At 44.3% G+C, this 22,596-nt stretch overlaps 2 protein-coding genes across 7 annotated transcripts in view; one reads left to right on the top strand and one right to left on the bottom strand.

Annotated features, from left to right (window-relative positions):
• LOC113933973 (centromere protein P) overlaps nt 1-22,596 on the top strand; it is a 228,381-nt gene that overhangs the window by 148,018 nt on the left and 57,767 nt on the right. The window lies entirely within an intron of this gene.
• Nucleotides 10,052-22,596, bottom strand: part of ECM2 (extracellular matrix protein 2) — a 31,461-nt gene continuing 18,916 nt past the window's right edge. Inside the window, 5 exon segments of the mRNA XM_027614362.2 lie at nt 10,052-11,167; nt 14,772-15,098; nt 16,180-16,319; nt 18,166-18,323; nt 21,425-21,560. Coding sequence (XP_027470163.2) covers nt 10,999-11,167; nt 14,772-15,098; nt 16,180-16,319; nt 18,166-18,323; nt 21,425-21,560 — 930 coding nt within the window. The 3' untranslated portion in view covers nt 10,052-10,998.

Raw genomic sequence — 22,596 nt, 5'->3', positions numbered from 1 at the left:
ACACATGACTGCCCTGTTGACGGTGGCCTTCAGGGACAGCCACGAAATGCTTGAGCTCCCCCGGGGGACCATGTGGCCTGCCGTGCCCGGCTGCGGGACGGGGGGGGGGGGGGGGGGGCCCAAGGCTTGCTCGCAGATGGACTGTATCCCTGCAGACCCCCTGCTGGGGTATCTGAGATAGAATCTTACCTGCAGGACACTTTTCTTGATCACATACTCTTCTAGTTTGGCTGGCTGTTTTAAATACTTTTTCCTCCATTTTAGGTGTTATAAGTAATCACAGTGAATCACATTTATAAGTAAGACTTACTCTTCGTTCTTAAAATAAGCAGGATTTTTTTCACATCAGCTTCTAAATTACTCCTGTCTGTGATGAAGAGCAGTTTGGACTCTGTTGCATCCCAGACTCACTGTGTGTTTATGGAGACCCTGGCTGTGTGTGCCTGCTTTCACTCTTCTCTGTGCGGAGGGTGGGAACAAGGGCTCCAGGTTTGGGAGAGCCGTGGACGTGCTATAGCGTCCTGCTGACCCCTGGCCTGTGCAATACGCCCACTCCTTTCCCCACTATATTTCACAATCTAAGGAATTAATTACCTTGAATAATTAATATCTACCATATTAAGAGTCCAGGCAGCCTTGAGCAAGTCACCAAACCTCCCTGCCTGCAGGTTTCCTGACACCTATCAGTGAAGGAATGGATGCTCACCTGATCCTTTGTCCACCCTGTGCCGAGCACAGTCATGGGTGGCTCCTCATTTGACCTTCCCAGCAGCCCAGGGAGGTAGATGGTGTTCCCCCCAATTTTATGGGTGAGGACACTGGAAATCAGAGTCTAACATGACTAGGTCCACAGCTAATAAGGACTCCAGGTCAGAACCATGATACTTGTTCTTGATTTTTAACTATGAGACGGACCTCATGTTTCAATAGACTTCTGGATTTGCAGACCCTGGAGTCCTCTTGTATAGGTTAGAGCTGTCCAGAAACTTCTATTTCCATGTGGTTTTTTGTTTTGTTTCATTTTAGGGAGTCGGGAGGAGAGGGGCAGAGGGAGAGGAGAGAGAGAATCTTAAGCAGGCTGCATGCTCAGCACAGAGCCAGCCCCATGCGCTGTTCCGTCTCACGACCCTGAGATCATGACCTGAGCCAAAATCAGGAGTTGGGCGCTTAACCCACTGTGCCACCCAGGCGCCCCTCATGCACACTTTTAGTGTTTTTGAATTTTAAGTTGACTGAGGATCTGAATTTACATTCAACTGTGGACAGAAGAATAGTTCAGTCATCTTCAGTCTGTAAATATATCTCCTATGAGGAAACTTTCTGTTTTCTAAATAAGGGAAGGAGGCAGAATAGATGTCAGAGAGGGTTTTAACCGCCCTTTGAGGTTTCACTGAAACAGCAGAATTTGAGCAGTTCCTTCTTTTATGTCAGCATCCATGAACCTAGTAATTCATGGTATATTTAAATGATGGCTTTTGAGAACATAGTCGATGTTGTTATTATGCAGAACAATCAGTTGGTTACGGAGTATTACCAGTTGTCAAAGCACGGCTTAGTTGTTTATAACATACTCTGTGTTTTCTGATATCCATGTCAGGAAATATTAATAAGATAAATTATTCCTTATTAATTTTAGGACCCTGTATAAATCTTTTTCCGTTCTATGTCTCACTTTTCCTTTAAAAGTCCTCAGAGTTTGCAGATTCCTTTCTGTTTTGTTTAGGAGCAGTGTTGATACCAGCGCTGGAGGGCTCATGAGCTGATCAGTTCAGACCTGGGTTCAGCAGTCAGTTTAGCACCAATTTGGTGCTCAGAATGGAGGGATCCAAGAAACAACTTGTCTCTGTTCTTCTAGTTTTACAACCTTTTTGGAGAACCATGATATAACCCCTGTCCGTCTACTACGCAGCACCACATATGCAATAAATAATCAATGCACACCTAACTCATGATACAAGATCCGTCAGCAGGGTGGTGGCACCTGTCCCGAGTGCCAGGTGAGAGGGGGCCAGGCTTCTAGGCGTATCTTGTCTTGTACCCCAGAAGCTCCACATGGTCAGATGGAAACTGGCAGGGGGCTTGGCCCCTTCACTCCCTTGACATCAGGAGCCAGCGCCCATTAGGGTTCAGCTCCCCTGCCCATCTCCTCTCAGATTCCCTGTGCCTGTGGATTCCGTTTTTCCCAGTTCTACTATTGTCCTGCCTGAACTCTGTGGCAACCCCCAAATTCAGCATGTTCTTTCCCAAATTGTCCCTTTCTGTCAGCCTCTCTGCATCGTCCCTGAGGCATGAGCTGTTCTCTCTGGCTCCCTTCTCTTGTGTCTCTTGGCTGGCAGCCAGCTGTCCCAGCATATTTCTGTACAAGTCTCTGTCACAGCCGTTCCTGTTTCTGCTCTGACTCCTGTCACCTGTGCTGGTCGCATCAGCCGCGCCGTGCTGGCTCCCATCCCTTCCCGACACCATTGCTCTCTCGACCTTCCTCCCTCAGAGCTCACAGTGCCCTCGCTTCTCCTCGTGCTAGGTCTGGTCTCCTGAGCCCTCCTCACCTCTGCTCATCCCCTCCACTCTGCTGACTCAGATCCTATGTCAGGGTCCCTCAAGTCTGATGCTCTTCCCTCCTCTGAATTCAGTGTCAATTACCTCCCATATTATACCACAGACTTTCTTTGTTACCCTGAATTTGTCAATTCAGGGAAACCATTTTTGCCTACAGCACACAATACTACACTTTTGAGCCACCAGTAAAAATTGGGGGGTTTATCCTTTAGCTAATCATCTGTGGCTTAAATTTTCACATACTTACCAAATCTAAAGTTATCTTAAAACAAGTGTTAAGATTTATTAGCACTTCCCAATGAATTTTTTTAAAGAATGTTTATTTATTTATTTGAGAGAGCGAGAGAGCACGTGCGAGCATGCAAGCGTGGGGAGGGGCAGAGTCAGATGGAGAGAATGTCCAGCAGACTACCTGCTGCTGTGGAGCCCGCGACAGGGCTCGATCCCATGACCCCGAGATCATGACCTGAGCTGAAATCAAGAGTCAGATGCTTAACCGACAGCCACCCAGGCACCCCCCCACAATGAATTTAAAGGTTTATACTACATACTATTGAATGGTTATTGGAATAATCACATTCTTATGTGTGAGTGGGCTAATCATGCTGACCTCACTGCTCTTAGTAGTGTCCATGCGTACGTGCAGAGGCAGATTTCAACTAGCGCTGTGGGTAGTTTTTGTCTTTTTTTTTTTTTTAAGATTTTATTTATTTATTTGACAGAGACAGAGATAGCAAGAACAGGAACACAAGCAAGGGGAGTGGGAGAGGGAGAAGCAGGCTTCCCGCCGAGCAGGGAGCCCGACGCGGGGCTCGATCCCAGGATCCTGGGATCATGACCTGAGCTGAAGGCAGACGTCCAACGACTGAGCCACCCAGGCGCCCTGTTATGTTTTTATTTTTTTAATTGAAGTATAATTAACATACAATATTAGCTTCAAGTGTACGGTATATTGATTCAACATTCTACACATTATTCACTGCTCATCACGATAAACATACTCTTGAGCCCCTTCACCTATTTCACCCCTCCATCTCACTCACCTCCCCTCTGGCAACCAGTTTGTTCTCTGTATTTAAGAGGCTGGTTTTTTGTGTGTCTCTTTTTTCTTTCATTGTTTCTTAAATTCTACATATGAATGAAGTCATTTGGTATTTGTCTTAGTCTGGCTTATTTCACCTAGCATTACACCCTTACGTCTGTCTATGTTGTTGCAAATGGCAGGATTTCATTCTTTCTATGGCTGAGTAATATTCCATTGTATATATACTCCACATCTTCTTTACCCATTCATCTATTGGACACATAGGCTGCATATCATGGCTATTGTAAATAACGCTGCAATAAAGATAGGGGTGCATATACCTTTTCAAATTAGTGTCTTCATTTTCTTTGGGTAAATACCCAACAGTGAAATTAGTGGATCATATGGTAGTTCTATTTTTAATTTTTTTAGGTACCTCCAGACTGTTTTCCAGAGTGGCTGCACCAGTTCACATTCCCACCAACAGTGCACAAGGGTTCCTTTTTCTCCATATCCTCATTAACACTTGTTACCTCTTGTCTTCTTGATTTTAGCCATTCTGACAGGTTTGAGGTAGTATCTCATTGGGGTTTTGATTTGCATTTCCCTGATGACTAGTAATGTTGAGCATCTTTTCACGTGTCTGTTGGCTATCTGTATGTCTTCCTTAGAAAAATGTCTATTCAGATCTAGTGCCCATTACGATTGGATTACTTGTTTTTGGGGTGTTGGGTTGTGTAAGTTCTTTATATATTTTAGGTATCAATCCCTTATCAGATACATAATTTGCAAATATCTTCTCCCATTCAGTAGGTTACCTTTTTGTTTCATTGATGGTTACCTTTGTTGTGCAAAAGCTTTTTATTTTGGTGTTGTCCGAGTAATTTAGTTTTGCTTTAATTTCTCTCAGGAGACATATCCAGAAAAACGTTTTGATTGAAGTCAGAGAAATTACTGCCTGTGTTTTCTTCTAGGAGTTTTATGGTTTTGGGTCTCACATTTAGGTTTTCAATCCATTTTGTGTTCATTTTTGTGCATGGGATAAGAAAGTCCGGTTTCATTCTTTTTTATGTAACTGTCCAGTTTTCTCAACACCATTTGTTGAAGAGACTCCCTTTTCCTCATTATATATTCTTGTCTCCTTTGTTGTAGATTAATTGACCATATGAGGATGGATTTATTTCTGGGCTCTGTATTCTGCACTATTGATCAACATGTCTCTTTCTTTCTTTTTTGAGTGAGAAAGTGAGCACAAGTGTGCAGGAGAGGGAGAAAGAGAGTCCCAAGCAGGCTTCACGCCCAGCATAGAGCCGGACACAGGGCTCGATCTCAACCCTGAGATCATGACCTGAGCCGAAACCAAGAGTCAGATGCTTAACCAACTGAGCCACCTAGGTGCCCCTCATTGTGTCTCTTTCTGTTTTGATTCCTACAGCTTTGTAGTATATCTTAAAATCTGGGATCGTGATACCTCCAGCTTTGTTCCTTCTCAAGATTGCTTTCATTATTCGGCATCTTTTGTGGTTCCATACAAATTTTAGAATTATCGTAGTTCTGTGAAAAATGCTGTCGGTATTTTGGTAGGGATTGTAAGTCTGTAGATTGGTTTGGGTAGTATGACATTTTAACAATATTAGTTCTTCCAATCCATGAGCATGGAATATCCTTCCACTTGTTTGTGTTGTCTTTAGTTTCTTTCATCAGTGTTTTATAGATTTTGGAGTACAGGTTTTTCACTTCTTTGGTTAAGTTTATTCCTAGATATTTTATTTTTGGTGCAATTGTAAATGGGATTATTTTCTTAATTTCTCTTTCTGTTACTTCATTATTAGTGTATAGGAATGCAAGATTACTGTATATGAATTTTATACCCTGTGACTTTACTGAATTTATTTATCAGTTCTAGTAGTTTTGTGATGGAATCTTTAGGGTTTTCTATATGTAGTCTCATGTCATCTGCAAATAGTGTAAGTTTTACTTCTTCCTCACCAATTTGGATGCCTTTTATTCCTTTTTCTTGTCTGATTGCTGTGGCTAGTACCTCCAGTACTGTGTTGAATAGAGTAGTGAGATTGAACATCCTTGTCTTATTCCTGACCTTAAAAGGAAAGCTCTTAGTTTTTCCCCATTGAGTATGATGTTTGCTGTGGGTTTTTCATATATGGTCTTACTAGGTTGAAGTATGTTCCTTCTAAACCTATTTTGTTGAGGGATCTTTTTTTTTAAGATTTTATTTATTTGAGAGAGATAGAGAGTAGAGCACAAGCAGGGGGAGGAACAGAGGGAGAGGAAGAAGCAGGCTCCCCACAGAGCAGGGAGCCCCATGCGGGACTTGATCCCAGGACCCTGAGATCATGACCTGAGCTGAAGGCAGACGCTTAACTGACTGAGCCACCCAGGCACCTCTGTTGAGGGTTTTTTATCATGAGTAGGTGTTGTGCTTTGTCAGATGCATTTTCTGCATCTGTTGAGATGATCTATGATTTTTATCTTTTCTCTAATTGATGTGATGTATCACATTGATTGATTTGCAAATATTGAAGCATCCTTGCATCCCTGGATTAAATCCCACTTGATCATGGTGAATTATTTTTTTAAAAGATTAAAATCATATCATGTATTTTTTTTCTGATCACAACACTGTGAAACTGGAAATCAAAAGAAAAAGTCTGAAAATTACATGGAGACTAAATAACATGCTGCTAAACAATGAATGGGTCAGCCAAGAAATGAAAGAGGAAATCAAAAAAGTACATGGAGACAAATGAAAACACAACAGTCCAGAATCACTGGGAAGCAGGAAAAGCTGTTTGAAGAGGGAAGTTTAGAGCAATACAGGCCTACCTCAAGGAGCAAGAAAAATCTCAGATAACTAACCTTACATGGAAAGGAGCTAGAAAAAGAACGAAACCCAAAACCAGTAGAAGGAAAGAAATAATAAAGATTAGAGCAGAAATAAATGAAACAGAGTAAAAAGCAATAGAACAGATCAATGAAACCAGCAGTTGGTTTTTTGAAAAAGTAAACAAAATTGATAAACCTTTTACCAGTCTCATCAAGAAGAAAGGAGACAGGACTCAAATAAAATCAGAAATGGGAGAGGGGACGTAATAGCTGACACCACAGAAATATAAAGGATTATAAGAGAGTATTAGGAAAAATTATTTCCCAACAAATTGGACAACCCTGAAGAAATGGATAAATTCCTAGAAACATAAGCTCCCAAAACCGAAACAGGAAGAAATAGGAAATTTGAACACACCAGTAACCAGCAAAGACATTGAATCACTAATCAAAAAACTCCCAACAACAAACAAAAGTCCAGGACCAGACGGCTTCACAAGTGAATTCTACCCAACATTTAAAGAAGAGCTAATACCTATTCTTCTCAAACTATTCCACAAAAATAAAAGAGGAAGGAAAACTTCCAAATTGATTCTTTAAGGCCAGCATTACCCTGATACCAAAGCCAGACGAAGACACTACAAAAAAGGAATTTTTTTCTTTTTTTCTATGGTAATGAAAGCAGTCATCTTAAGGAGTAATTAACTTTGACTTGGTGAGGCTGACTCCCTCGGCGATGTGTGGGGTCAGTGGACAGTGCAAGCCCACAGAGACGGCGTTGGGTCTTGCTCACCTCTGTTGGTAGCACCCACTATACCAGGTGCCCAGTGCCCACTCAGGTGTCCAGACTTTCCGCTTTTTGGACTTCGGTCAGAAGAAGCAGAGTAAGTCCAGGCTCAGCCACATGCCCCATGTGGCTTCCAAGTGGCACCCACCGACTCTTGGCGCAGCGTCCTCACCTGTGCTCCCTCAGCCGCTTGCTTTCCCAGGTGTTTCTGGTAAGAGGCCAGCAGCCCCACCCCACTGTGGTGGAGCTGCAAAGGAGCAGACGTGCCAACTAGGCTTCCTTGCCCAGCACACAGGGAGGCTGGCCGTGTCCAGGCAGCTGTAATCCATGCACCTGAGAAGCCTTTGCTCAGGCCAAGGCTCTCCGGCCATGTGTTGTAGGAGTGAAGGGGAGTTGGACTAAGGGTTAGGGAAGGACCAGGGACTTAGGTGCATGTTCTTTGTGAATCTTAAAACTTGGTTTGTGAGTCAGATAGCACCTGTCCATTGGTTCTAAGAAAAAGCATGGGAGGGCAGGAGCAGCCAATCTTTCTGAAGGTAGCAAAGTTGCTCTGACTGAAGGAGAGTGCACTTCTTCAGGGACATTTTCACCCCAGTGTGCCACAGACCCCTTGAAAACCACTGATCTGTTCCAGACACATTATTTTATGATTGAATCAAGTGATCCCAGACAAGTAAAATGGCTGTAAACTAATCATTGGAGATCAAGGCGGGCACCCAGGCCTGATTCCTGGTATAGTTATTTCCTTATAATTCCAGGCTTTATGTGTCTTTGTCATATCTTTAGTGCTTTTTTGTAATAATCTTAAGCCATATCTGAAAATTAAAAATATGGTTAGCAGTCTTTGTATGTATGTGCACAGATGACACACCATTAATAGCTTAGGTCATAGCTACACAGAACTTTCTTAGCGTACATGTGTGTTAGTAATTACATATTTCTGAAGCCAAGCAGAACATGTTTGTTTTTAACATATCATGAAGAATGTTCGCTATAAAGACATTTATCACTCTTTCTTTTAAAGGAATTCAAACTTCCTATCCAGGACATGATGAAATTTCAAGGCCGAACAAGTTCAATGCTAGACATATTTTATATTTTAAGTTATAAAATCAGAAATAAAAGTGTCTTCCAACTTAAGAACAACACTTCCTTCAATCACTCTGATTTTCAGCCTTCCTAGAGACTCTGTTCTGGCAGGGTATCCCAATTGCACAGTGCGGTCTTCATGTACACTGGAGCCCAGAATCACTGCACAGCTGCTGTGGAGGCAGCACCTTGCTGCAGCTCATGGGGCTTGCACACTCTTGAGACCCAGGATCTGGGAGCTAAGGACCCCAGCTTCACCACATCACCACCCTGTTCTGCTGACTTCATTGCCCTTGGTTGGCCTTGATGTGACTGTCTCTCTGATGTTCTGCTTATTTTCCCTACCATACTATGTGTTCCCAGAGAGTAGAGACCTCTTCAGTTCTGTTTATTCCCGTCTCTCTCTAGAATAGCATCTGGAACACAAGTTCACGTCAGAAGGAGAAATGAGTGCAGGAATGGCTCAGTATCCAGCTGCATTGTCCCAGGATGCAAACTCTGTTGACTCACCTTAAACTTTGCTGCCTAGACTGCCTTAAGTGATTTATGTCAGTACATTTATATTCACACAGCAGGAAGTATAACGGAAGGGTTCTTGTTAAAGAGATGAATGACTATCTTCTTGTTTTTACCTGTCTCACATTCAACTTGGCCAGTTTAAATTCATTATGCTCGTACTTTCCTAAAGTGGTTATAAATCTCAACTTTTTGTTCCATAAGATTCTGCTTCTGCTCTTAGCCACCTGCCCTGATTCTAACAGCCTTCATCGTATTACTATTGTTGTTCATGTTACAATCTCAAAATCCTAGCTATTACAAGAGGGTGCTTAGAAGGAAGGGCTTAGGAATAAAATTAGCGTGGGGTGCCTGGCTGGCTCAGTCCATGGAGCATGACGCTTGATCTCAGGGTCGTGAGTTCAAGCCCCACACTGGGTGTGGAAATTACTTAAAATCCTTAAAAAAAATAAATAAATAAATAAGGGGTGCCTGGGTGGCCCAGTCAGTTGACTCAGTATCAGCTCTGGTCGTGATGTCAGGGTTGTGAGATCGAGTTCTGCACTCAGCAGAGAGTCTGCTTGAGATTCTTTCCCTCTGCCCCCCCACGCCCTGTGCATGCACTCTCTCTCTCTCTCTCGAATAAATAAATCTTAAAAAAAATAATAAATAAATAGAATTAGCTCAAATGGGATAAAATCATAAAATCAAACTCACATCTTAGAAAGTTGCTCAGGAACTAGATTTGGGGGCACCTAGGGGGCTCAGTCGTTAAGCATTTGCCTCCGGCTCAGGTCATGATCCCAGGGTCCTGGGATCGAGCCCCGCATTGGGCTCCCTGCTCAGTAGGAGGCCTGCTTCTCCCTCTCTGCTGTCTCTCTCTGTCAAATAAATAAATGAAACCTTTAAAAAAAAAAAAAAAGAACTAGCTTTGGTGACTATGCTGGTGGCTGTCACTTTGATCTGGAAGGTTGATAATAAGTGCACTCTCCTGCATGCCACACTTGGCAGATGTTTTTCATGGCTCCCTGGTTCTCTGACAGCCTGTGAAGTGGGGCTGGGAGCTCCCTCCGTGGGGCAGACAACTATTACAAGATCTGGTCACTGAAGTTTGAAAAGTTAAAGTGATCTGAACATAAGCTCCTAGTCTGGTGTTTTGTAGACACAAAATTGAGAACAGCAAGAGAAGTCAACGCAGTTTCTATCCGCGTCCTTTATAAATTAGTCTAGAAATAATGACAAAAGATCATCACATAATGAAAATTTTAATACCATATGGTTTTGGTAGCTTCTAGTACATGGTAAATGCTAAGAACTTTATGTTAAATTGAACTGAATAAAAGGATACTTGTGAGCACATTAGGGCAAAGAAGGTAGGTGCTAACAATGACCAATGGAGCAAAAATTTTCAAAAAATGCGTGCCTTAGGTTTATGTTTATAAGGTTGTAGCACGGACAATTAATATATTTTAAGCAAACTCCACTACTTTCCATAAAATCTTTTGATCTTGAATAAAGAATAATGAGGTTGATCTTAAAATTTTTTAGACTGACACAGAAATTTTAGACTTGCAGAAAAGTTTCAAAATAGTGTAGAATTCACATATACCTTCCTCTAATGTTAATAACCACTGTGTAACCATACTACAAGTCTCAAAACCAGGAAGTTACATGACAGTAGTGTTTTAATTTCACGTGTGAGGAATTAGAGCAAAGCCAATCATTAAGTATATTATACAATAATTGTAGTATAGGATCTTACAGAAAATGAGTAGATTATTGTTTTAACAGTAGGATAATTAACAGAACACTAATTCATAAATTCCAGCTATTATTTTCTCTCATATACTTCTTGGTCTTGAACCATAACACACATTAATTTTTAAAGGGACCTTGAGGGTTTCAGCTGATAGCAATACTCAGGTCAGTTGTAAAGGACATACTTACTTTGCTCCAGATTTTCCCAGTCTAAGTCAACAGTGAATAAAATCCTGTTCTCTAAGGAAGCTTGCAGTTAAAGGGCTTTTTTTCTGGAGTGTGAAGCTGTAACTTTCCCTAAAACTGGTGGAGAAGTAAACTTGGGGTATGTTTTGGTTGTTTCTTTGTGGGGTGGTAAGTCAGGTGCGGTCTCACTTATCAATGACAAATGCTGCTGCAGCAAATACAGGAGTACAGGTTACAAGTGATGAACAAAAACCTGGAATTATTTGATATTTTGTGGTTTAAGAACTATACTTGAGTATGATCTTATGCATGAAAATGCATAGGATGATATTTCTCTTGTTTTAATATAATTGTTTTCAAGATGAAGATGCTCCAGGGTCGAATCACCATCTTCTTCAGCATTGCAAATTTGTTCTGGAAGAATATTCCTGAGGAAAAATAGATGTACAAGTCATAACAGTCCAAGCAGTATTCAGGCTTTATCATTTAGGAGTTAAATTGTACATTTGTTTAAAAATGTTTTTGTTGCTAAAATAAAACTGGGTCTTTTTCTGATACACTAGGAAAAATTTCACATATGTCAAAGATGTGAAAAATGACGCCGTAGGAGTAGAATAAAGTACACCCTGGGAGTGGGAAAAAAATCTCCCTTGACTCAAAAATGAGAAACACTAAAAGAAAAGATTAATAAATTGACTGCAGGTCTTTTAAAAATGCAAAGTTAAGAGACATGGCAAACTAGGAGACTGTTGCAAGTTTGCAACTTACATCACAGATACAGGGCTAATGTACAAAGAGCCCTCTTAAAAACCTATGCAGAAGAAGAAGAGGGGGAAATGCCCAGCTAACCGGTTCACTGAAGAAAAAATGAGATGACGTGGGAACACAAAGAGATGCTTCGTTTCGTTCATGATAAGAGAAATGCATACTGCGAGTACCCTTGCACACCACCACCACTGACCAGATTTGCCTCACATGAAAACATTCACAAGCTCATCAACGTGGTCTGGTCCGGGGGCTGTGCAGGACCCCCATCCCTGGAGGGAGGGACCAGGACCAGGGACCAGGCAGCATCTCCGTTCACTCAGCGAGGAACCTCGCCCAGAGTTAGGCCAGAAAACGTAAAATGCCGTCCAAAGTCACGCATTATGGATTGTTTGTAGTAGTAAAAGAAGGTAAACAGGTAGGTGTCTGTCTGTAAGGAACTGGCTAAATAAAATATCCACATAATGGAATACTGGTCAGTTGTAAAAAGAATAAGGAAATTCTCTGTGTATTGGTAAAGAGTGAGGATATACTGATAATCTTTAAAAAGTAAAGAGTAAAAAAACCTCGAGAGAGAGAGAGAGAGAGAAAAGAAAAATCTTTCTGTGTCATAAATTGTGTGGGAATTGTGGAAGGGGATGGGATGTAAAAGAATGAACCTATGGGGAATGATGGAGTACAGCATATGGGACCGGCAAAGAAGAAAGACTTCTCTTCATAGACCTTGTTACAGTTTTGACTTTGGAATTTTATAAACGTTTAATATAGTCAAAATAATATTAAATAGGAAATAGCAATTCCTAAAAACCAAAAACAAGCTAAAGCCCTTATCAGAATGTCAGGTCGTTGACATGTTGTCACAAAGAAAACCATTGTATTTCTTTTTTTTTTTTTTAAGATTTTATTTATTTATTTGAGAGAGAGAGAATGAGAGAGAGCACGAGAGAGAAGAGGGTCAGAGGGAGAAGCAGACTCCCCGCCGAGCAGGGAGCCCGATGCGGGACTCGATCCCGGGACTCCAGAATCATGACCCGAGCCGAAGGCAGTCGCCCAACCAACTGAGCCACCCAGGCGCCCAAAACCATTGTATTTCTGCCACACGTCCTCGAGGAACATATTCTAAAGACAAATAGAGAGCTCCCTAAAACACCATATACTTCATTCAGTACTTTTGTTGTTGTAATAGTGGCATTCTTACTTTGAAACTATTGTTTGTATATTGTAAGATAGTTAATAATCTTGGGAACCTAGATTCCTCGTATAAGATAAACAAATTTAAAACAAAGAATATATGGTTAAATTAGAATTGGGAACATCAGTATGAAGTCCTGTTCTTTTTCTTTACAAAATACATATTTCCTGGGCACCTGGGTGGCTCAGTTGGTTAAGCAACTGCCTTCGGCTCAGGTCATGATCCTGGAGTCCCAGGATCAAGTCCCGCATCGGCCTCCCTGCTCGGCGGGGAGTCTGCTTCTCCCTCTCACCCTCCCCCCGCTCGTGCTCTCTCTCTCTCTCTCTCTCATTCTCTCAAATAAATAAATAAATAAAATCTTAAAAAAAATAAAACCCACATATTTCCTGGGAATTCACTGCAAGGCCTTGAAACAGTAACACCACTTCGGAAAAGGAATGTGCCTGGTCCCCAGCCTGGGGCAGGTGATGTGAATGCTGCTCCCAGTGAAGGGGGCGTGGGGACCTTTTAAAGAAGGCTGTCACAGGTGCGCAGTAGGGGCGGGGAAAGTGCACCGCCCAGGACCCACAGAGGGCTACCACCCGCCAAGGAGTGGGGCTTAGGAACAATATAGTTGATTAAAACATTCCGAATATATAAAACCATAAGTTAATATTGACTATCCAGAGAAAGAAAGCCAAAAACAAAATAATAAAACAAACAGGCACCAAAGTTTTTTCCTGAGACAGCCTCTATTAACATTTTAATATATTGTATAGTCCTTTCCATTCCTACTTATCACATACATATCATTTTTTCCAGTTTTATAAAGACAGCATTAACATACAGTATGATATTAGTTTAAGGTATACGACATGATTTGATACTTGTATATATTGCAAAATGATCATCATTACATTAAGTTTAGTTAACATCTGTCAGCTCACATAGTTAGATATTTGTAGCCAGCTTCTTGGTCTGATTGGACATTTAAAGGAAAGAACTGGGCATTTGTCTTACCTTTCAGAGTAACAAAGTGACCCTAGCTGATAAAAAATCCTTTACAAAGGAATGCCAGCTAACCAATGTGGAAAGGGTAACAGAAGTAGTGAGTCACTATTTTGTTGCCCCTAAGGAAATAAGTTTCAAGCAGCACTCATCTGTGAGTGAGACCATTGGTTCAGAGGTGAGGAGAAAAGTATTAATGGAGATTCCAGACTGTGACCACCTGAATCCCAGCCGAGGTGGGACAGACGTGTGCGTCCTCGTGCAGCAAATAGGAGGCACAGAGCACAGCCTATGACGCCCTTAGCCAAGCAGCTTTAACTGCATCTTCCAAAGCCTTCCCCGCTCCCACCTCTCTCCCCAGCACCGTTATACACCCTTGACTCTTATTTTTATTATTATGTTCAGCTAGCCACTAGATAGTACATCATTAGTTTTTGATGTCGTGTTCAATGATTAATTAGCTGCGTATATACACCCATGACTCTTTCCCTCTGTTTTTTTAGGAATTTGCGTTTGGATTGCAGAGACAGAGGAAAGAGGAAGGGGTACGCTCCTCAGGGACAGGAGCCCACCTCAGGGATTGGCCTAGGACTGCGCTATCAGAGCGTTCCAGATTAGTTCTCGAGTCCTTCTTGCTGTCCAGTCAGACAGAAAACTCTGTGCCCAGAAGTGAGAAAAGCTGAGTTTCAATAATTTTATTCAGAATTTTACCTTCAGAAAAAATCTAGATAGAATCAGTTTTAATTTTAGCATATATTTAAGTTTTGTTCTCTACAGATTAGAGTTTTTGAAATTACACATGGAGGTAGAAGCAGCATAATCGTCCACCTCCTGGGTCCCCAGTATTGCGCAGTAATATTCTGTTCTAACGGGTTTTTACTGTGAAAGTTTGCAGACAGAGACACACGTAGAGAAAAGCTACGATGAACCCTTGTGTACCTGCAAACATCTGCCAGTTTTGTTTAATGTGACCTGCTGTCCTTTTTCCCCTTATAAGTAGATCCCAGACATCAGGTCGTGGTTGTTGAATCATATCCTCTGTCAGCCACAACAATTTTAAATCGGTACTTGAAAAAGCCAGAATTTACCGTATCTTGTTGTTGTTCAGCCTCAGAAAATGTAGTGCTTTCATTTCCCGTACTCCAGGTGGTATAGATTTTAAGTCATTGTGATCCAGAAACAGCTCTCTCAGAGAATGGTAAGCCCCATAGAAGGAGACTCGGTCCACTCCGTCATCAGAGAGTCTGTTAAATGAAAGGTACAGGTACTCCAGGCCGGGCTCCATGTGGCCAAACACGTAGCCGGGGATGCGCTCGATCTGGTTTCCGAGGAGTACGAGGTGCAGCAGGGACTTGGGCAGGTAGGAAGGGACGTGGTAGAGCTTGTTGTAGGAGAGGTCGATGGACTCCAGATTTCTGCAGCAAAGAAGGATGAGTGGGGCGCAGCGTAAGGCGGGAACCATGAGCTCCAGGCTCTGACAGGGCCGGTCGGGATGCTCGGCTGTGTTCTGCCACCGCCTGGTTTGCAGTAGTGATTCCTGCATCAGGGTGGCTGTGTGGTGGCCTGCCCCATCTGTCCGCGAGGCTCATGCTCTTACCTGGGCGCTGCACCACGGCTCCTGCTCCGCTATAAGGAGCACAAGGTTCAGAAAGAACCACTCTCTCTAGGGTCAAATGTGAATCGGAAATGAAGTCCAGTGCCCTAGCTTTTGTCAAGCTCCCTCTCCCCGAAATCGCCCCTGGTTCCACCAAGGACATGGTGGTGGTGTGGAATCCGCATTCTTGCTCCACACCTGATCTGATGGCCTGGCACGCAGGGGCTTGTGAAACGGAGCTTGTGTTCAGAGCTTCCCTTGTGGCTTCTGAGTCGCCCAGCCACCACCATGTCCTGCTGGACCCGGCTGGCCCTCCATGCCCTCTCCTGCCCCTGAAAGGTGCCTGTTCCCTCTGTTTCACCCAGATCCCTCGTGCCCTCGCCACACAGCCCACCCTGCCCCTCCTGACAGGCAAGACCCCCACACTGGCCCCTTCTCTGCATCCTTGCCCAGGAGGATGGACCCTGCTTCCAGCCTTCTCTGTCAGGCCAAGCACGGTTTGGACTGTTTTATAAGACTTGAGATAGAGAAGTGGTTTGGAGGAATGAAGACAGTGTGGCGTAGGACAAGGTAACCTGGTGGTCCCATGGCAGGGTGGGGCTGGGGGAGGCAGGGATGGTCTCCCTCCAACTTCACGGCCACCTCAGGTCCCTCACTGCCCTCGGGTACCTCACCGCTTGGGTTCGCGGCAGGGTGTGCACAGCAGCAGTGACCACGGTCACCCTAACACCAGTCACACCATCCACGATATGAGCTCCAAGCAAGTAGCCAGGTTCTGGAGAGGGGGAGGCTCACGAAGGAGGGGTGCCATCAGTAAGCTCACTTCCCCACGTTCAGACCCTGTGCAGTAATGGCAGAAGGAAGAAACTGTCTAAGAAAGGCAAAGAGCAGCGTCTACTCACTCTTGATTTATCCAGGCTAGAGGAGCAATCCTGTTTTCCTCAATTTTATTATAACGTAGGACAATGACATTGATCTTTCTGGTGTGGTTGAAACATATCTCAGTTATTTCTTCAATTTGGTTATTTTCTAGGTATAATTCCTATAATTAAGAGAAAAGACTGTTTTTCTTTGTGTTAGTTGGTACATATATTCAGCTACACAGAGATGAAAATGGTAGCGTGGACTGTTCTCATTAGTATTATCTGGAGAGTCTTCTGCTGCTCTTCCAAGTGAAATCATTGATGTAAGTTGTCCTATTCTATCTAATTAGTGAAATAAAATGTACCGTCTTTCATGGTCATGGAATTAAATGAATTTTTTTAATCGTAAAATGTTGCAAAATACAGCATACCATAATAATTGTATAAAGTTCTCTCATTTACAAAACTTACTCATGTAAATTATCTCATTTGGCTTCAAAACCCTAGAAAATTGGTAGAAATGATCATTCCTGTTCAGTAGTGGAGGCGCTCGGGCCTGGAGAGAGGATGCCCAGGAGACACACGTTCTGCCCCCCACCCCCTCAGTCTAGGGCAGGCCACTTCCACCAGTCCGTCCTGCCTGTCAGGGTTTTAGACTTGCCTGTATTATAATTAATTTAATTTAAATTAATTAAGAACCTTCATTTAACGTCAGGGTAAAGTTTGCTAGAGCTATTGTTTTCAACAGCAAGTTGCCTTCAAGTTAATTCATTTGGCATTAGTGGGAATTTTTCACTCAAGAAGCTTGGAAATCAGAAGTAGACATTGGTGTATGTCTTCAATGTAACTTTCTATTCCTATTGTAGTAATTTTCCCTTTTCACTTAATTTTGGTATCTATTAGATATGAGTAAAGCAATTTTTAGTTTTTTGCTTTTCATACATATTTATAGAGATGAACCAAATCAGTGGTTCCCAAACTTGGTTGCATATTAAAATCACTTGAGAGCTTTTTAAAGTTACTGCAGTCGGAGCACACTCCTCCATATGCTAGACAGAATGTGTCTGTGAAGCAGGGCCCTGGAAGGGGTTGGAGCACACACTGCGTGGACACTGCCTCCCATACCAGGGAGAGGGGCCGTCTGGAGACATGTTGCTCCTCCATACTCCATACATACATTCAGCTTGTGTGTGTTTTACTATGTGCATGCATTATGTATTAAAATCTTAATTTTAAAAATTATAAATTACTGACCCTACCCTCCAAAGAACCTGGTTGAGGATGCCTGGGGTAGGGTATGGAGTCCGTATTTCTTTAGAATCCAAGAGATTCGGACGTAAAGCCCAGTATTGGAACCTCAATCTTTACAATTTGGACAAATTCTAAACTGATAATGTTAATCTGCAAATAAGAGGATGAGGAAAGGAGGTGCTGTGTCTCAGCATCAGACCTAGGCTGCCGGCTCTGCTGGCCCAGCGGGCCCACAGCTGTGGGAAGCTCCATCCTGCCTTCCTGCTGAGTAATCCTGCGTGAGGCAGAAACAGTTCGGAGCAGTCAGCCTGGGCACAGCTGGTCTGCCAGACCTCTGCTCTCACGGCGGCAAGTCAGGCGTGCACTGGGCAGTGAGGGCCCCCAGAGTGTGTGAAGTATGTCCCTTGCTGCGGCGAGGAAGGCCACATACCTGGGCCCTGGGTGAGAAGGGCAGTGCTCGGCCCCGGTGGGGGCTGGGCAGAACTGGGAAGCTATTTTGCAAGTTGTAGTTTCTGCTGAAATTCTCAGCTCTTCTTCCCCGAGAGCTGTCAGTAAGACCAATTTTCACTTTATCAAGGGTCTCTACTAGTAATTATAGTTTTTCCCATAATTTTGTATTGTTTGAAGAAACAACAGTGCTCAAATTATAGCAGAGTATACAGCACCAAAATGGACTTTAACATACATCACAGTAATCTTGTAGAATAATGCTGTTTGTCTTATTGAAGTGTACTGTACTACAAATGTAAAACATTGTTAGAAAGATACACGTACCTCAATAGAAGCAGGAAGACCCTGTGGTATAATTCTGAATTTATTTCTTCCCAGACGCAGGTAGGATAGGTTCTTCAAAGATTTGAAAGCCAAGGGATTCACATTGGTTTCACTGAGCTTGTTTCCTTCCAGTTCTAAGGTGACTAGTTGATTCAGGTCTATAAAAAGTAAAATATAATTTTCAGAATATTAGGAAGACCAAAGTTTCTGTATCTTTCAAAATGTCATGTGAAATGTTCAGTTTATTTGGAGGGTGAATGTCCCTGCTTTCTTGGTATCCCTCATGCAGAGCCTTCTCTCAAGTGCTCTGCACACCCCAGATGCTGAACTCAGTCAGGACTGGATGCTGGATGCGTGGTCCAGGGGAGAGGCGGGCCTGCAGAGAAGTCCCCGTGCTGTAGGATGTCCAAGGAACAGAAGATGAGCGGGGCCACCCTACAGGGGTAGCGGGGGCCGAGCGGGGATTCAGGACACAGGTGGGCCAGCAGTAGAAGGTTGTGGAGGTCACCTAAAGCCTTTGCAAAGATGTGGATGTGCATATGACACGGCAGCATCACTGGGGTGCGGGGGAGTGTGGGAGCACTCTGCCTGGCAAATGTCAGTCTCGGGACAAGGGAGTTACAGCAGTGAATTCCCATCACACTTGTTCACTTTCCTGGCGTATAGTGCAGCCAAATGGATGTTTGGAAAGGAGAATGATCAAGGAAGGGTTCTCCACGCGCTCAGACTGAGCTACCAAGAAAGGCCTTTATACAAACGCGTTTTTCCTGCATTGTTTCTGCTGGCCTTAGGAGTGGTATGATCCAGATCACTTGGAATCCTACAGGAGAATGGACAGCTCAGCAGTGATGATACCCAGAGGCATCTGAGTCAGACATTCAGGGTGTAACTTTGGAGTTTGTTCAGGGGCCAAGATTTCTAGAATAGGAATGTTTTCATCTTCCACTCAAGTCATGGGCATTGCACTGAACGCTCTGTACGGCTCTGTTCCTACTCTTAGGCACATTAGAGAAACAAGGCATTGTCCAAGCATGAGCAAGGGACAGGACCATCAGGGGTGCAGATCCCAGGTGCTGAGGACCACAGGAGTGGTGTGGACATGGGGTGGGGCTGGGCTCCAAGGACAGGAAGACCTAGGTGGAAGCAGGAGGCTGAGGCAGCCAGGTGAACACCGGCAAGGAAGAACCCGTGTGGCTGTGCTCAGCGGTAGGAGGGAGGCCTGCCTTGGGTGGACCGTCTGCTAAGGGGGGTGCAGGCCTTCGTGCACCAGACAGTAAGGTCTGGCTTTCCTCTTCAGGCAGTGAGGAGCCCTGGGCAGGGACAGCGGGACAGAACACCAACCTGGCAGTTGTTTCAGCATCAGTTGAAGGGCTGAGAGGAAGTAGGGAGCCCAGGCAATAAACTGAGAAGTGGTTACATTTTCTCATATTCTCTTTGATTTCCAAAACCAAAGATACTAAGAATCCAGCATACTTATCTGGTACATAGTTGAGGTTTTGGAATGTAATGGAAGTTTTTCTGTGAAAAACAGATGGTAAAAATAGACGAACGGTCGGTGTGTGACCCCACGAGAGAGACATGGTACACAGTGTTTACAGATACTCTCTGGTTTAAATATACATCGTCTGTGTAGGAAACATAGAATGTGTGCTCCCATATGTGACAGGAGACAGGATGGAGCTAGAGAAGCTTGCTGTAGGTTAGACGCAGTAGAATGAGGGTTTATACGCAGGAAGCCGGTAGGAAGTCCTCCCCATGGTGGGGCGGGGAACAACATGGCAGGTCATGGACATGGGAGAGTGCGGTCCCTAAGTATGCAGAGTGGGGGCCAGCCACGAGCACTCCCTGCAGCATCTGGATCCTCCTGTTTCTGCACACCTCTGCGCATGCTGTGTCTCTCCCTGGCGCGCCCCCCCTCCCCCTTCTCTGGAACTGTCTGTAATGTGAAGGGTCACACGTGAAAACCTGCCACAGAAGCACATGGGAGAACAGCAGGCCCCTGATGGCCAAGCCAGGGGCTTTGGTGCAAAAAGAGCAATGTCCCAGCAGTGGTGGCGGCTGCACCCGGGTGCACCCAGCCTGCTGCCGGCCGCTTGACAGTCCAGGCAGTGGGCTCCGCACCGAGTGTCGAGGCTCCCTGGGCACGGTGGCCTGAGCTTCTCCTCATGGCGGAGGCCTCCACGGTGCTCGGACTGTGGGGACGGGGGGAGGGGGGAAGCGTGAGGAGAAGCAGCTGCCAGGAATGTGTGCGCACACCTTCCAAGAAGGGACGTCTGCTTTGTTTTTGTTTGTTTTTTTTTTAAGGTTTTTTTTTTTTTTTCATTTGAGACAGAGATACAGAGAGAGAGAGAGCATGAGCAGGGGGAGAGGCCGACGGAGCGGGAGAAGCAGGCTCCCTGCTGAGCCAGGAGCCTGATGTGGGGCTCAATCCCAGGACCCTGGGATCATGAACTGAGCCGAAGGCAGATGCTTAACCATCTGAGCCACCAGGCGCCCCTGGGACGTCTGCTTTGCAACATGTCATCTTGAGAACGCGGCCAGAGAGGCGACCTCACATGCAGCTCACATGCAGCCCGTCAGGGCGCTGGTCTACATGTCCCTTCGGCCCTGCGTCACCTGGCAGTTAAAAATTGTACTTTCTAATGTCTTTTCCATATGACAGAGCCCATCACCATTTGTGTTTATTGATGTTTTACATGTGTACCCTGCAGTCCATCTGGAAATAGAATATTTCCATAACTCTGTAATTTTCAGACTTGGCAATTCTTGGTATTATTGTGTTTTTTACCATCACCAGAGGTGTTTTGTTCCTATGAACTATTTTGGGAGTGAAAAGAAACAATGAGATGGTTTTATTCCTTTTTAGGCTTGGGTTATCAACATTATCATAATATTTCGAATCAAATAGGTAGAAAGTGTTGGACACCGTACCTCAGGTGCTGCTGGACTGGTGGGAAGGTGGAAGGAAACACTAGCTGTCTCTGGAGGAAGCATGTAATCCCACCACGACCCTGGCTAGCGTTTGGGAAAAGCTAACATAGCGCTGCGTCTTTTGTGCCGAGTTCACAATATGACAACTTCAGTTGTTCAGTTCCGTCCAGAGTCAGCGACAAAAGGAGAAAATAAATGTCATGAACTTAAGTGGTAAAGTGGCCTAAAGAACTCGCCAGCTATCCATCTGGCCGTAGTGCCATAAAGTTCCCACATGACCACAGAAGAAAGGCCAGAACAGGACACACACGAACTGAAAGTTAAATACCTGATAAGCTTTCTTCACTCACAGCCTGCAGACTGTTCTCGTTGATTTTAAGTTCTTCTAATGCAGATGGTAATTCTGAAGGAATCTCTGCCAAATTGTTTCCATCCATATTCAGGCGCATTAACTTCTTCAGAAGCTTGAAAAGCAAATCTCAAGATTACCTCTTCACATGGTCACAGATGCAGCCGTGCATCTCCTTCGGGGGTCAGGGTGCAGTCGCGACTTAGCCTTACAAACCTGCATGCCCTGTCTTGGGCCCATGGGAAGCGGCGTGTTCTCCTGCCGCCACCACCCGCCCATTTCCATACCGCGGCTTTAGTGAGTAGGAGAGAACTGTCACCGCTGGACCGCTCATATTTTGCTAGATCTTAGGTTTCCACCTTCTCAGCAATAGACACAAAGTTAGTTAGATGGTGCAGTAATCTGAATCTGTCATGGATGCTGGCAGTGAAATCAGCAGTTTGAGTCCTTAACCGTGGACTTGTACAGCTCAGTTTTGTAGTTACACTAGTAGAAACAGTCATAAAAGAGCACTGATTACTGCGGAACTGCTTCAGGATGGCCTGCTACAAATACCACCAGCTCTTCCTTTGTAGCACCACACAGTCTGACTGTTCGGAGGGTGCGCGCCCATGTTTGCAGCTGTGTGCTCGGGGGCCTAAATGCCTGCCCCACCGGAGCGGAGCGCCACACGGATGATTCACCTCAGGGCACTCGGTCAGACCTGAGCAGTTTGGGAATGGGACAGAGGACCCCAAAACAAGAAAAGGAGACACTTTCCTGTGTGTCTTTCTTTCTGATAAAACAGTGAGTCCCAGCTGTAGTATGACAGGGACACATCTGTGACTTGAACGGGGACACAAGCCCAGGGATTTGTACGAAGGGTCATAAAGGGGATAAAGTTTGGCCTAGTGGGATGTAGTAGGTTTCACTGGGATTTTTTTTTTTCTTTTTAAGATTTTCTTTATTTATTTGACAGAGAGAGACACAGTGAGAGAGGGAACACAGGGGGAGTGGGAGAGGGAGCAGCAGGCTTCCCGCTGAGCAGGGAGCCCGATGCGGGGCTTGATCCCAGGACCCTGGGACCATGACCTGAGCCGAAGGCAGACGCTTAATGACTGCGCCACCCAGGCACCCCTCTTTCACTGGGCTTCCTAAAAGGGCACATGAGT

Source organism: Zalophus californianus, chromosome 13 (genome assembly GCF_009762305.2).
Source record: "Zalophus californianus isolate mZalCal1 chromosome 13, mZalCal1.pri.v2, whole genome shotgun sequence".
NCBI classification, from domain to species: domain Eukaryota; kingdom Metazoa; phylum Chordata; class Mammalia; order Carnivora; family Otariidae; genus Zalophus; species Zalophus californianus.
This window is presented reverse-complemented; position numbering and strand designations above follow the sequence as displayed.